Below are 15,250 nucleotides of genomic sequence, written 5' to 3'. Positions count from 1 at the left end.
GCAGGAAAATACGTGAATGAGAACCTCAATAAATGTTAGAATTTGTTGACATAAGACTGCTCCAATGACAAAACACAAGTTCCAGAACTAAACAAAACCAAATGAAACTATTAGGTTTTTTTTCTGATAATTATTTATTCTATCACTGCAGTTTCCATATAAAATTAAAAGACTGAAGTTTTTTCATCTTGGCAGAGTAATAGTAGGTATACAAGTATTTCTCTTGTAATTATAGTAAAGAAACAAGCTATCACATTCCTGTAAAACATCTCACCCATGAAATGGCAGCCATTCAGAGGGGAAAGTTCAGAGGAAATTATTTTCAAATGCTCCTGCATGCACTAAAAGTACATAATTACCCAGAAATAAAGGCCTAGCAATCAACCAGTCATCTACTTTCTGACACCTTTTTTTTTGGACACAACAATCAGTACTCAAGCATGTCTCAAAAGGAAAAGGCATTTTTTGTGACATGCATGCAGGGCAATCACTACAAAAAGCAAAGAATCCCACTTAAGGGTGCACTCATGTAAAATACTGGTCAAACCTCTTTCTCACATTGCTCACAGTGCAAAAACAATGAATGCAACTATACAAATCAACTTTTCTAGTATACCAATATAGATGTATTATTTCCTCACTTTTAATCCTATCCTGCTACTTTAACAGATCTCTTAATATTACTTTTCAAACATGACAAAATATAACAAGATATTAGCTTCAAAGTAGTAAGACTAGCTGAATTTATTTTCAAGTACGTACCTGAATTGCTGAATTCATGAAACATGTATTCCCCAAGTTACTCAGGCCACACAGGCCTGGCTGCTCATTGTGTCTTCCAGGCTCTGAATAATCATAATCCTTATAAGCAGTATATGATGGGAGACTACAGTTTGAATTTTTCACACTGTAAGAAAACAAGATATCTCTCACAATGTAAACATGTACTCTATATTACTTAAAAACATAAAAGTACTTTATAAACTTAAATGATTTAAAATGTTAAATTAACTTCTGCAAACAAGAAAGGATTTAAAAGACTTATTTAACTTTGGTAATAACATTAACTTCAATTTAAAAGCCAACTGTGCAAACAACCAAAATCAAATGTACTGCAGTAACTGCAATTATTACATCCCTACCCCTTTTTGATAGGAGCAGCCTCACAGCTTACTCTCTTCTCCATAGCTCCATCATATTTAATACACTCAGACTTTAGACACCACCAGCAGCAATCAACCATTTACATTCCTTTTGTATCCTGCTACTGCAAGAGTGAGGTCGATGGGAATGGGAATGCACTTACAGGTGAAAGTTGAGATTTCCAAGGCCACTGTGGCATAGCTGCCTCACTGCATGAGACAATCTATTTATAGCTCCCCTGATAGGCCAGCACAATCCAGCATGCAAATGCAGAAAAGCCTTGAGAGGCAAAAGAATGCGCAAAATGGCCTGTAACAACTTCATTATAAATCTCTATGATGCATCTGTTTGAAGAAACTGGATAACACTGCAATAGGTAAAATGGTAATATTTAAAACAGTTTGTTTCCAGATGAAATATGAAAATATTAAATACAGAATAACCCTCAAAGCCATAAAATAAGCATATCTGAGAACACTAGAAAGGCAAAGGAATCTTCTCGGATGCTCTGTAATACTACTGATGTTAGAAAGAAACAACCAGCCAGAAACGTTTAACTATTTCAGGCACTGATCATAATCTGCATGACATCAGCTTTGGCTAAAGTTCAGGAGTATTTCTGCAGCCATTAAGCATCATTCACACTAGAAACAACATGAAAAAAAATTTCAAAGACAGTTGCTAGGAATGATACGGAAAAATATGCAGTGCAAATCACCAATCCTGACAGATAATTGAGATTGATAATTGTAACAGTCTGAGGATGAAAGCACCCAATGGTTATACTCCAGCCATTACTCCTGACCAGTATCATGCTCTTTACATCCAACTGAAATCCAACTGTCCCCTCAGTGCACAATGACTCACTTTTCACAAATAACTGTTGATTCATTTTAATCACAGTTATTGAAAATTTCTCCTTCTTTCAACGGCCTTAGAAATCTGTATAGTTTATAGCTCCACTGTCCATAAAGCTGTTCTCAAACTTTTACATCTGCTTTTATCTCTGTAATAGCTGACTTTCCTATTAGTCCTTCCCTTTTCCATACACATGCATTTTCTCTGCTCTTTGGCTTGCCCTCAAACTACCTAAGTGGCATTGTGTTTACTGGTCATTCTCCATGAAAAAAAACAGTAAAGTTAGTTTTGCCCATTTGGCTTAATCCTAATTTAAATACCTAACCCTATTTTAACACAAGATAATTTTTGAATTCCAGGGCCCACATACACTTCAAGCTCTATTCTGTAGTCAACCCTCCCCTATCACTAGTCCCTGGTTCATCCATGCACAAGAGATTCCCAGGGAATATTACCTTCTATCTCCCTTTGCAGCTGCAGGCCAGTTACTGCAATCTACTCCAATACCCTTAGGCTGGCAGGCCTTAGTTCCTCCAGGAAGTAAAACCAGTGTAACCTCCACAATATAACCAACTCCCAGCCCAGCTCAACAGTGCACAGCAGCAATAGAAATGCAGGTGCAGAGGGTACACAACAAGCTTCTCCTTTCAGCCCTGTTTCCTTCCTACTGCTTTCCTTACCTGACTCAAAGATTACACTTTTCACATGGTTAACAAAAGAGAAATGTCTTTAAGAAATTTAGGAGATGTGAGAGCAATAAGCAGACCGAATTTAATTTTCCTGAAGATTTTCATTCCCATTCTTTTTCCTTCTCTGCAACTTTCCCCCTTCACAAATTGCCACCTTTGAAGAGACACTAGGCAGCGCAATTGGCATTTTTGGTTACAGTGTATTCATGTGAAAGATTTTCTTAAATTAGCTGAGTAACATGATGGTAACTTAGTTCCAAATAATTGCAACACAAATAGTTCAGTGTTGGTTTGCTCTAATGGACAAACTGTCAGTTTACTTCTCAAAAGGCAAAGACATTTCTGAGCTCTTCCATCTTCTATGCTGGCTCACAGAAGTATGTTTGAGGGGTTTAGAGAATAAGGTTACCACTCATCTTGTGAGTCAGGTCTATTCATATATTTTTTCATGGTGTGGACATTTTATCAAAACATACCCTACAAAACACAGTGCCTACTATGTGCAGGAGACTAGAAGATCTCTCTTTACAGCTCTATCAGTCTGCAAACTTAATTTGTGCTGGAAGAATTGTTTTTATTTAAATTACATTGTGGCTCTTCTTTTTATGCTTTTGAGACTGGATGAAAAATAAACTATTATCAACAGTCAGTAGTAAATGGCTAAATACAGAAAGCAAGTAAAGATGCAAGGTAAGTCTACATAAACTTAATTCAAACAGAAATACCCTAGAAGAATAGCTTGTGATAATAGTGTGTCCCCAGCCTCTATCTGCTTTTCCTGCAAAACTTTCCTAACTCTGATGAAGGAACAATGTATGGAAAAGCAGAGGAGCAGTATTAGAATAGGCCAGTCAAGTAAAGGCAACATCCCAAGGAAAACACTGATGGCTCTTAGAAGAAATTGCTGCTCAAAAATAAGGCAAGACTTGAAAATATGAAACCATCTTCAGACCCTTGAACAGCTAGACAGAGTTCTTGAAATGGTAAAAATGACAAAAGGAGGTCTCCAAATGAGATTTTACTACCTGCAGATCTATACATTTTGAATTGTATGTGCATATCTGAAATGATTTATATGTACAGTCTGTATCCTGCCTTTAAACATCAAAGCAGCTTTCAAGAAATGATGAACCAGAGCACTCATTGTGTAGCTGGAGTTCTGGGAAGTATGGACTTTGAACAAAGAACACTGGAAAAGTATCACTAGCTTTTGGAAAGGACACAATTTGACAGTGGAGTGCCATATATCAACAGGTGTTGCAAAAGGAATTTGAGTTGCAAGAACGAGTCCAGAAAATTAAAAGTTTGGAAGACTTATGTCACTCCATATATTTCAACCACTTTAATGCACTGCCAGTGTGTTTTTGTGACCAGACACTTTAAGAAAGCCCTTATCAGGTTCCATCAAATTTTAGAGATACCTGAAGCAGCAGGAGAGGCCCATGCCACTACACTACACAAAAGTCTTTGTTATTGTTCAGTATCATCGTCTGGAGAACAAAAGATAACATTATAATCTATATAAATAAAAATCTATTTAAATAAAAATCCAAATCCTCCTTCCTCATAATATTTGCTTATTTGTCAGACATAACATGAAGAAACTGTTTCTACAAGTGATGTAATTAACATTTGCACTTGGTGAAATAAGCACGCTGAAATATCCCAAGCACATGAACAAAGCTGCCAGCTGTCCATCTTCTGACAGGCTGACACTACTAAATGAGGAAAGCAAATCATTTTGGGAGCCTGAAACAATGGTTACAAATTAAGGAAACAGAACAATTTTCCCCAATTCCCCAAGCAAAATCCCTGTTCAATTGTTTTTAATCCCCATCCCACAAAATTAAAAAAAAAAGACTATATGTGAGATGGAATGCATTGCTTTATTAACAGCAATAAATAGCAATTCCAGTAAGACCTAAATGATGTGTGTCTCTCCCTGCTCTTCTGAATCCACTAACACATTCTGTGCTAATCAGCCTGTTATTCTTTCAATAAGATCTCCTGTAAAGGGAGAAGAATATCAATGCTCAATTATTTCTGAATCCTCCATTCCATCAAATGCAAACTCACATTTACAGAAGTGAAGGTTTTGGACCCCATAAAATCTGCTCAAGCTATTTCCATTATCTAACGCATCGCTAGCTCAACATACAAATATCTACCAATTTGAGGCTTACTCTTACACAGAAAATTCCTGGATCAGACAAGTATTACAGAAATGTGTACCATATAAAGAAACCTTATACTTTCAGAGTTTTAACATAATTTGTACTGTTTAGCTGAGCTACAATAATTGCAAAAACAGGCTTGCAACAACTAGTATTTATGACCATTACTATACACAAGCTGTTGTTTGCATTTTCTACCTTACAAATCAGCTATGTCAGCTAAATTTTTTTTAAGATGAATGCTGGTATTTCTCTTAGTGTCACAGCATCACATGTTCATAGGGAGGTGTCAATCAGACCCTGGAAAGCCATGAATGAGTAATTTTACCACTGCATTAAAGACAATGTGCAATATAAGACACAATGAGGTCGAAACATGAAAATAATTCCCAGGCAAAGCTGACAATAAGTAGTTAATTGAGAAAGTAACGAAGATAGCATTAATTAACAAAGAAGAACAGATTTCTTAGACCAAGAGATATTTACAAGAATAGTAGAACATAGAAAAAAATGGTCTTAACCCTGAAAGATATAATACAATAAAATAGAGAGATCTATCTTTCCATTTATCTTATGAAGCCAAAAATTCTTAATGCAACAGGATGTACTTTAAAGTACAAAGTGTATTAATGGATATGATTTCATCACTGAACATGTATTCTGACAGAAGTGCTGTTTAAGATTCTTGTGCATTATATCTTGTATTGAATTATTAATTTGTGATTTAAAAACATCTTTTAAACTCATCATAATTGGATTATTGCATTGTAAGAAAAACCATATACTTTTGCACTGAATATCTGTTTTACATGATATCCAGATGTACTCTGTTTGGAGATACAAGAGAAGAATGTCTGGTATTTCACAAACTACAGAGTATATACCTAGTAACTGATCTGCAACTGTTTAAGTTATAGTTAAAGCACTTCAAATTCCTTTCAAATCTGAATTTTATATCACTTCCTTTTAAACACATTTCAGTTGAAAATCATACAATAAACCAAAACCAAACCAAACCCAAACAAATAAAAAACCTCCAGAATTTTTCCTTAAGTTCTAAAGGCTCAGATTTCGGGTCCAAAATAAACCAAGAAATAAAATCAGCCAGAAAAAGTGAAGAAACTATCTTTAAAAGCTGCAAGAGCTGGCAACAGGTTTTTAAGTGCTTCCTAAAAATACCTACAGCACCTCAAGCTAACATTGAAAAAAGAAAAATAAGGAAAAAAAAAAGAATGCTTTGATGGCTTAATTTAAAATGGTGGCTCCCTAGGAAAATGCAACTGTTAAGTTTTCATTTTGGCATTACAACTGCCTTTTGCTTCAGCACAGGGGAATGGAGATACTCATTCTCAGCTGGAGGCTCTCCTCTAATCAAGTAACTTCAGACAACCACAGATGCAATTTTCTTTTTATTTACTACACATTCACACACAGATTACAATAGACTGCAGTTAAATACATGGATTTCAAATGTTCAACAGTGAGAGCTGGGGCTACTCACAACTGGCAGAAGCACAAATGACACTTCAGCCCTTAGGAAAAATCACTTTTGATAAATGCAGTATTTAACTGGAAGATATTGTATAAGATATTTAATACTTAGGTCACCTTTTTAACATCTTCATGTTTGATCACAAAATGCTTGTTTGGCAAAATATTTTAAATTTGAATGAACTGTAAGAATAGGGCTCTTCAATTTCCCCCAGCTTGCACTAAAGTTGAGTGCTCTCTGGTTTCAAGCATTTGAAAGATGCTCCATTATCTGTTAAAGTGAAATAATTTCATGTTTTTCTACATTCACCAACCTTTTTTTACTGTTGTGTACAACACAAAAAGATTACACACAAAGTTGGCCACTGGAATATGAAAGTTCTTCTCTTAAGAGTTTTATCACATTCTTTATTAAAATTCTCATTTGGAATATAAAGCAGAAAATTTGTGAAAGTGAGAAGCCTCTTAACTAAGCCTTTGCTCACTGAAATATCCAAGCACACTTAAGACTGATCTCTCAACTCTTCTAGCACTACACAAGTTATGTTGTGGCTACACTACAGCTAAAATAATTCACCTGTAATGATTTCAAATCCATGTGTGATGTCACAGATGCTGCTCTAATACCTCAGGAGCAATAAATAGGGAAAAACGTGACCACTATAAGTAGTTTATACTTTTTTTTGTTGTCTATTTAAACTCAGGCAAGGTAATAACAACAACAATGTATTTCTAGAAGGATAAACTCTAAATGAAGTCTTTATACACTTTCTTACAACACTCAGCATTCTTTTTGGTGTCTACCCTACTGAGGACTGAGAGTTACAAACACCTTTAATGTTGTTTCATTTCCTGGTATCAGCTTTACAATACCTACACTACGAGACAGCAACCAGTAACATTTTACAAGACAAATGTTGCAAAACAAATCAAAATCCTTAAGCTATGAGTTATAAAACATTGAGCCTTGCTTATGCCACACTGGGGTGATTAAATTAAATAATGTCTTAAGGTATATTGCTTACTTTCTGTTGTTCATGTTGTTATAATTACTTGATAGAGATGGAGAGATCTTTGGTAAAGTTGAAAAATTGGATGCACCTGGGGACCTTTAAAAATATGAAAATGATAAATTAGACAAAAATGCTGAGATATTAAAAACTATGAAATATATACAAATGAACAATGCATATAAACAAACATGGAAAATAAGTATTTTTAAAAAAGTGGGTAAAGCACTAAAAATACCCAGGACATGCAGCCCTCAAAATCCATCTTTTAAGACTTGAAATGCTTCACAGTACATTAAATTTAAAAACTAAAAGGAATCACAGGCCACTGTGCTAAAAAAAAAATTGTTTTCAGTTTATAGTATGCACTGTAGATACTCTGATATTCTAAAACCCAAATTGTAAAGCTTCTAACATGGAAATTTTATTAATTTTTCATTTCAACCAATATGGATGTAGAGATGAGATACTAAAACGATTAAAATACATAGTTCAAGGTTAGTTTAACACCAGCATGAAACCACTTAATTAAAGTTGTCTCAGTAATAGCATTAGAAAATTTTCAAGATATTAAGCTCAACACTGAATAACCTTTCAAAACTGTTTCCACCAAAAGGAGCAGCATTATCACTCATCCCCATGGTTTAAGACTATGTCAAAATACAAGAATACTGATCATTTTCATCACAAAGACCCACTGAATGTAACAACTAAATACAGTACTTGCGACTATCTTACGATGTATTTTCTTTCATTACATCTTACAAGAACAGGCTGGGTGGAGAATGGACTGAGAGCAGTCCTGAGGAGAAGGACTTGTGGGTGCTGGCTGATAAGAAGCTCAGCATGACTCAGCAATGTGCACTTACAGCACAGAAAGTGAACTGTGTCCTGGGCTGCATCACAAGCAGCATGGCCAGCAGGTCGAAGCAGGTGATACTCCCCCTGCTCCACTCTGCTCTCAGGATGCACCATCTGGAGCACTACATCCATCTCTGGGGCTCCTAACACAGGGACATGGACCTGCTGGAGCGAGTCCAGATCAGGATCACAAAGACAAGACAGGCTGAGAGCTGAGCCTGTTCAGCCTCGAGAAGAGAAGCCTTCCAGTACCTAAAGGGGTCTGCAAGGGAGCCTGAAAGAGACTTTTTACAAGGACATGTAGTCATAAGACTAGGAGGAATGCTTTAAACTGAATGAGGGGAGGTTTAGATTAGATATTAGGAAAAAATTCTTTGCTCTGAGGGTAGTGAGGCACTGGAACAGGTTTGCCAGAGAAATTGTGGATGTCCCATCCCTGGAAGTGTTTGAAGCCAGGTTGGATGGGGCTCTGAGCAGCCTGGTCTAGTGGAAGGTGTGGAATTAGATGATCTTTTAAGGTTCCTTCCAATGCAAACCATTCTATGAATTACCATGTGAAGAACATGCCAACTCTAGCCCTGCCAACTTATGGGCTAGAGTTCTTTTGCCCCTGCTAGAGAGATGAAGCCCATCTGACTCTAGCAGGCTTGATAACACAGAATATGTCCCATGGTCAAAAAAGCCCTGAAATTCTGCCACTAGCATCAATCCTTTAGCCATCTGTTGATAAGGTGGGTTTTCCTCCTGCTATCCTCATCCATCCCTGCTACTGCAGGAACTGAGGCAAACACCACCTGTGCTCCTGTCCCATTAACTAGTCTGCCCAGTGTCTTGAAGTCCTTTTTAATTACCTGATGCCTCTTTCATTGATATCATCACTGCCAGCCTGGAATGCTAGCAGTGGGTAGTAATCAGAGGCTGAAGGAAGTCTCATGGTGATATCCCTTACCCAAGCCCTGGGCAGGCAGCACTTCCCTGTGGGATGGGTCTGGTTGGCATATAGGGCCCTCAGTTCCCTGCATTAGGGAGTCACCTTACACAACTACCCTTCTTTTTTTCTTTGCAGTTGCAATTCTAATCCATCTAGTAGATGAGGTGCAAGCTGGAGACTGTGCTCTGCCTGATTCTCTGGGTTCAGAGCCTCATACCTGTTCTGTAAGGGCAACTGGGGAGGTGATGTGGGTTGGGAGGGGATTCTTTTGCCTCTCTTTCCCCTTCTAACCTAGTTTAAAGCCCTCCTGATCAGCCCTGCCAGCTTATGGGCTTCAGTCTCTTGCTGAATTTCTTTTGGGATGGGAAGGGTGTGACTCTGACAGTCTATTTCCCTTTCACTGTCCCTAATGCTTCTTAACCTCTCTACTTCTTCTTTGAGCTCTGCCACTAGGCAGAGCAAACCATTCCCCTGCTCACACCACACAGGTGTGACTCTCACTGTGCCCTGACACTAACACCAGGCCGAGGCTCTGTGCTCAGTGACCTGCACAGCTCTGTCCTGCACGGAGGGTCCTGTCTGGCTTACAACATTCCTCCTGAGAGCAGCAGCAACAGTTTTCACTCGCTTTGAAACCATCGCTGAGTCTAGCTGTGTTGTGGGGAAAAAACCCAAAGCAAAGACAAAGCAAACAAGAAGCAGGGGGTGTCTGTGCCCTTCCTGTGCTCACTGCCCTCACTAACGCTCCTGTCCCAGCGCTCCCCGGGCCGGTTTAAATCCCCTGCAAGGAGCGGGTCCTGCCCCGCTCGGCTGTGAGATCCTCCCTTGTGTTATAACACCTTGCTAGGCAAGATTACACTGTACATACTAAGCTTAAATTTAACTCAAACTTCAGTAAATAATAGAAGGTAGTGTTGCCAATAAAAGTGCTCAAAATATAACACCAAAGAATCTATCCTTCAAATGGTAAGCCATGATACTATAAAAAAAGTGTTTTGAAACAGTGACACTCAACTACATGAATGCATAATCTCAAAAGGAATGAAGAGAACTTAAAAGAACTTTTAATGAAAGATATGATCAAGAACAAGCCAACAAAGGGAAAAACACAGTTAACTATTTGTAAGGCTGAGATCATGTTAATTTACTAGTTACTGGTTCCAACTATTCTTCAAAACCAACAGAACATGATTTAGACTCTAGAAACAATATTTAAAAAAGTTTATCCACCTAATGAGAAAAAACACACAAGTCTTTTTAATCACTTGCCATTATCAAGGTGCTGTTGGTAATGGCAGTAGGAAGAAGAGAAAAACAACATCATACTGTGTTAGTTGATGACAGTCCAACAAAGAACAAAAGCAACATGATGGTAATGTAGGCTGCAATTCAAATAATCTTTATGTATAAATCCTGTGCTCTGGAGAAAAAAGGAACAAGCTGTCCATGAAAACATTTACATATAAAGAAAGTACTGATAAAATGCATACATCTGTGTTCACCTAACTGATACACTCTGCTTTGAAACAGAAATCTAAAGAAAATAAGCCAAGTCTTACAGTATTCTATTATGGATATTTTTTTCTATTTTTAAGCAGGGCAATGTATATCACATATTGAAATCAACAAAATTAAGCAATGTATATGCAGGAATTCACCATTATTATGCCATGTTGTACAGTGCATAGCACTTACAACAAATATATTTGGCATATTTTCAACTAAAACATCTGAAGGTTGAATTACAAAATAAAATACCACTTTTAGAACCAGCTTATTTTTTTTAAATAAAGCAAAATAACATGTGAAAACAGTTACATGACTGGAATTCATAACTTACTTCGGAGTTGAAGGACCTCTTGGCCATGTTCCATCCTCATTCTTCTGTTCTATCACCAGGACCTATCACAGAAAGTGTAATAAAACTGAAATAAACATATCAGTATACTACTTTCTGGTTCCATCTTTTTAATGGATTTGCTAACATGATTGGGACAGAGAAAACTGATATTTAAGTTCCTATCCAATGAGATTGAAGAATATTCCATCCAATTACACTGTACCTTCCCCTCCTCACGTTTTTTTCTCCTCACATCTTAATTTGTGCAACTTTTGCTTACTCCTGTATATTTTGAAAAAGCATTAATCTAATATTATTTATTCAATGGGACAGTTGGCTAATGAAATTAATTTCATTCAAAGTGTTCCAACAGAGGACAGAACACTCAGTCCCAAATAGAGGCATCAAGTGTCATTTTGAAACCCCTCTGGGTATTTGAGGTATCTGCTCTACACTGGCAGATATGACACAGGACCTACAAACAGCTCATGCCTTTCTGGGTTGACAGCTGGGATAGTTAGATCCTTTGGAGCAGCAACTAGACTCCAATATTTCAACTGAATCCAACACCCGATTTCCAGTGCAACTAATTCTGCATAACTGTACATATAAATGTATGTTTTGGGACACTAATTAAGTGCCATGCTATGCCTGTATGTATCTACACAGTGACAGACATTCACATACATACTAATGCTCAAAATCTTATGCTGCCACTTGAAGATGTGATCCCACTTCCAGTTTGAATACACTAGACCATGACATTGCCAACAAGCTTTTTATCATGACCAGCTTTGAATCTGGAAAAAGGCAGTCTGGTATCTGTGGTCATTAATGTTTTAAGACAGATTCTGCCATACTTCCTTGCACTGGCTCTCAGAGACTCCTAAATATAAGGTAAATCTGGACTTAAAAATTCAACAGAACCCCTAAAGACTCACTTCAGAAACCAAACGTTAATTTACTCAATCACATACACAGCAAAAAATAACCATTAGCTTAGACAGACTGTAATAGCCAGAATAACTATTATTAGATTAGAAAGCTCAGCAGGGGGAAAAATAACAGTGATGTGTGAGTCAGCAAGTGCAACTGACCAAACACATATGGCCTACCATGATATTCAGCATTTTCAGACCACATGGTTAAACTCTGTTTTGAAAAATACTTGTTTTGCTCAAAGTACAGATGTCACCCAGCCGCCCTGTTATGGCTTTATCAGCCGATCCTTGCCTCATAGTTAATGTTTCACTGGGACAGAGGCAATTTGCAGGTTACATCTTTGACGCAAATCTTTTATGGGAGATGTGGGCTCTTCTGCAGGACCTCTGCATTGTTAGAATTACCTATGTGAGCGTTTAAGTGCATGCAGGATGAAGCTAAAGGGTACAATAGTTCAAGCAGTTATTTTGGTGCACTGATTACTTACCTTCCATGCCATAAAAGAAAACTGAAGCACAGCATAAAACACTGCTGGTAAGTAGGTTAGAGTCAAGTATTGCAAGGCAAAAGAAAGTACTTCAATCTTGCCTACAATTACTGCCATCAAATTTTATCCACTGACATTTGTAGCATGACAGCATGAACTACAGCTGTTGAAAAAACATTCAACTCTATCTGAAGACTAAAGAATCAATGTAATAATCTGAAAAGTTATTCTAATTATGAAATTGTTCGATCTGTTCATATTTATATTTGTGTATCTTCAACATTCAATTTGTTCTTTATGTACAGATGGAAAGGCAAAAAAGTTGTCATCTTTTGAGAAATTACCCCATGAAAAGATTTTAAAGTGATGATAAAGTCTCATGTTAAAGCAGGTTTACAAGCTCTTTTGTCTCTACTGTTCTTATATAAAATATTTTCATTTCTTTCCTATTTTATTTCTGAAATCTAGACAGAGGAACTTGAGTAGAAGATATTATTCTTTTAGGGTATCTAGGAGGTGCTTCAAGTTTTGGGTTTCATTATAGGAACATATCCCAGATCCTAGGAATAATTTTTTATTTCAGTTTTTACTAAAGTCATGTCAGCAATTTAGTAAAATTTAGCAAAATTTAAATATTTTAAGCAAATTTAAAATTTTACTTTTAATTCACCAGGAGAGTTAACACGATCTATTAGGAGGCAATTTTCTTTTAAAAATTAGAAAAATCATTGGGTACAGCTACATTTTCGTGAGCAAAAAGAAAAGTATATTAAAAATAAGAAATAATATTTCACTCTACCTGTCCTTGGTATAAACCAGCATCCTGTATGGTACTGTCTGGTTTATTCAAAGGTTCAAAAGTATTACTCATATATTTGTTCCACAATCTGGTCTCTTTTTCACCCGGAATATTGAAGATTTTTCTTATCTCCTTTTCAATTGTATCTGTTTTGTAAGGGAGAGAACTCAAGTTTAGCATTTCAATACATAAACAGCATAAGGCCAAATAAAGCATCAGATTATATATACCTTATATTCAAAATACAATTGAAACTCTAGACATTGCCATGCAAGTACATCATGTTGAAGGACAAGGAGGAAGTTGCTAGTTCACAATGGAAACAGTGACCACTTAACTCCCTCCTGAATCTCTTAGCAAAGCAGACCAAATTAAGACAAATTGAAAATAACATATGACAGAAGCCACCTAAGTATCCATCTACTCATTTCTCAGAGTGTGCAAACAGGAGTGTGGGTAGGCAGCAAATTACTAGAAACAAGAGTGGCAGCAAAACCAGGTACAGAAAGTGCAAGTAATTCTGTCCTTTCCCTAAATCAAACAAACCCTTTTTTGGTTTTTACTCTTTCACTACCCATAACCCTGTGCAATTAGCACTAACCACAAAATACATACATATTCACAGAAATTAACAACTACTCTGTAAAACTGAAGTGCATAAACTTATTTTAAAAGGAAGATGAAAGATTTTTACATCCCTGAGAGATATAATGTAAAAAGGTCTACCAGCTCCTGCTCTACCTGACAGAAATATAATTAGTGTGACATAATTTTAAGGTAACATAATTGTGGTCTAGAACTGAAATTTAAGAAGTTCTTAATTTCTATTTTCCTCACATAAAAGTAGAGTTTATTAAGGAGTTATTCTTTTAACTCATATGTACAGTGCTATACCACAGCAATCTCACTTTTTACAATTGGTAGACTCTTAAGGCCTCACACCAGCTGTGTCTCATAACAGCTAACACAAAAAAGAATAGGGATCAAGAAATGTACACTTATTCCTGATGACCACTGAAAGCACAACTACAAAAATGATCACTGTAAGCTCTTTGAAAGACATTCCTCTGAAGTCAAAGGATGAAATACCTGTTTGTCAGCTCCTCCAGAGCTCCCCTCCCTCCCTTTTATTCAAGATGTTTTTCTCATCCACTACGTTAAACATGAAAAGTTAAATTGAGACCTGAAGCTTAGAAGTACCTTGCAAAAATTGAGCCATTGGCTTAAGAAATGCATGACAACTGGTATATAGTATTTGTAGATACTGCAGACAAGTGAACAGAATTGCCTTCTATACTCAACACACATTTTAGTCTGAAAGCAAGTGTTAGACTGGATCATCTGCTTCTGTAACAGAGATGCTGTATAGGCAAGGTAGATACTATCAACAAGACAATGAGCTGTTACTTGATTTGCTGACTTTCAAAAAAACCCCATCATGTACTCTCTGAATCAATTCTCAATCAGTAACTTCAAATAACTATATCTGAACGTAAGAATGAATTTAGCCAGCAATAATTTTTAAAAAAATGTAGAAAAAACAGATTTATCAATGACTTTCACTAAAAGAAAAATTTACAAAATACAATTTTTCATTATCTTATCAACAGCATGACAATTAATTATTTGAGCACTGCAACTTGTATTCTTGCAAGTGTTAACATTTATTATACTAATTTTTAACATATTCCAGCTTCATTAACAAAACTGTTATGAGACAGGAAGCATCAGTCCCACTAGACAACAATACTTCCTTCTTGAAGCATGTCCATCCCCCTCTGGAGCCCTTTGTTTCCAAGGGTTGATTCCCAGGGTACACTTTGAACCAGACTTTTGAGCAGGCCAAAGTCTGCTCTTCAGAAGTCAAGGGTAGAAGTTTTATTGATGGCCCTTCTTGCACCCCTGAGTATCAAAAACTCTGTAATTTCATGGTCACTCTGCCCCAAACAGCCTCCAACTACCACATCTCCCACCAGCCCTTCTCTGTGAACAGCAGGTCTAGCAGGGCCCCACCCCTAGTAGGCT

The 15,250-nt window shown here is 36.8% G+C and overlaps 1 protein-coding gene across 1 annotated transcript in view; it reads right to left on the bottom strand.

Moving 5' to 3' along the window:
• Nucleotides 1-15,250, bottom strand: part of USP15 (ubiquitin specific peptidase 15) — a gene marked incomplete at its 5' end in the record, with an annotated part of 39,480 nt that overhangs the window by 14,156 nt on the left and 10,074 nt on the right. Inside the window, 4 exons of the mRNA XM_009078954.1 lie at nt 763-907; nt 7,381-7,464; nt 10,998-11,059; nt 13,226-13,371. Of these exons, the coding sequence (XP_009077202.1) occupies nt 763-907; nt 7,381-7,464; nt 10,998-11,059; nt 13,226-13,371 (437 nt within the window). The remainder of the gene's footprint in view (nt 1-762; nt 908-7,380; nt 7,465-10,997; nt 11,060-13,225; nt 13,372-15,250) is intronic.

The sequence above is a fragment of the Acanthisitta chloris genome, unplaced genomic scaffold, assembly GCF_000695815.1.
Source record: "Acanthisitta chloris isolate BGI_N310 unplaced genomic scaffold, ASM69581v1 scaffold20307, whole genome shotgun sequence".
NCBI lineage: Eukaryota > Metazoa > Chordata > Aves > Passeriformes > Acanthisittidae > Acanthisitta > Acanthisitta chloris.
This window is presented reverse-complemented; position numbering and strand designations above follow the sequence as displayed.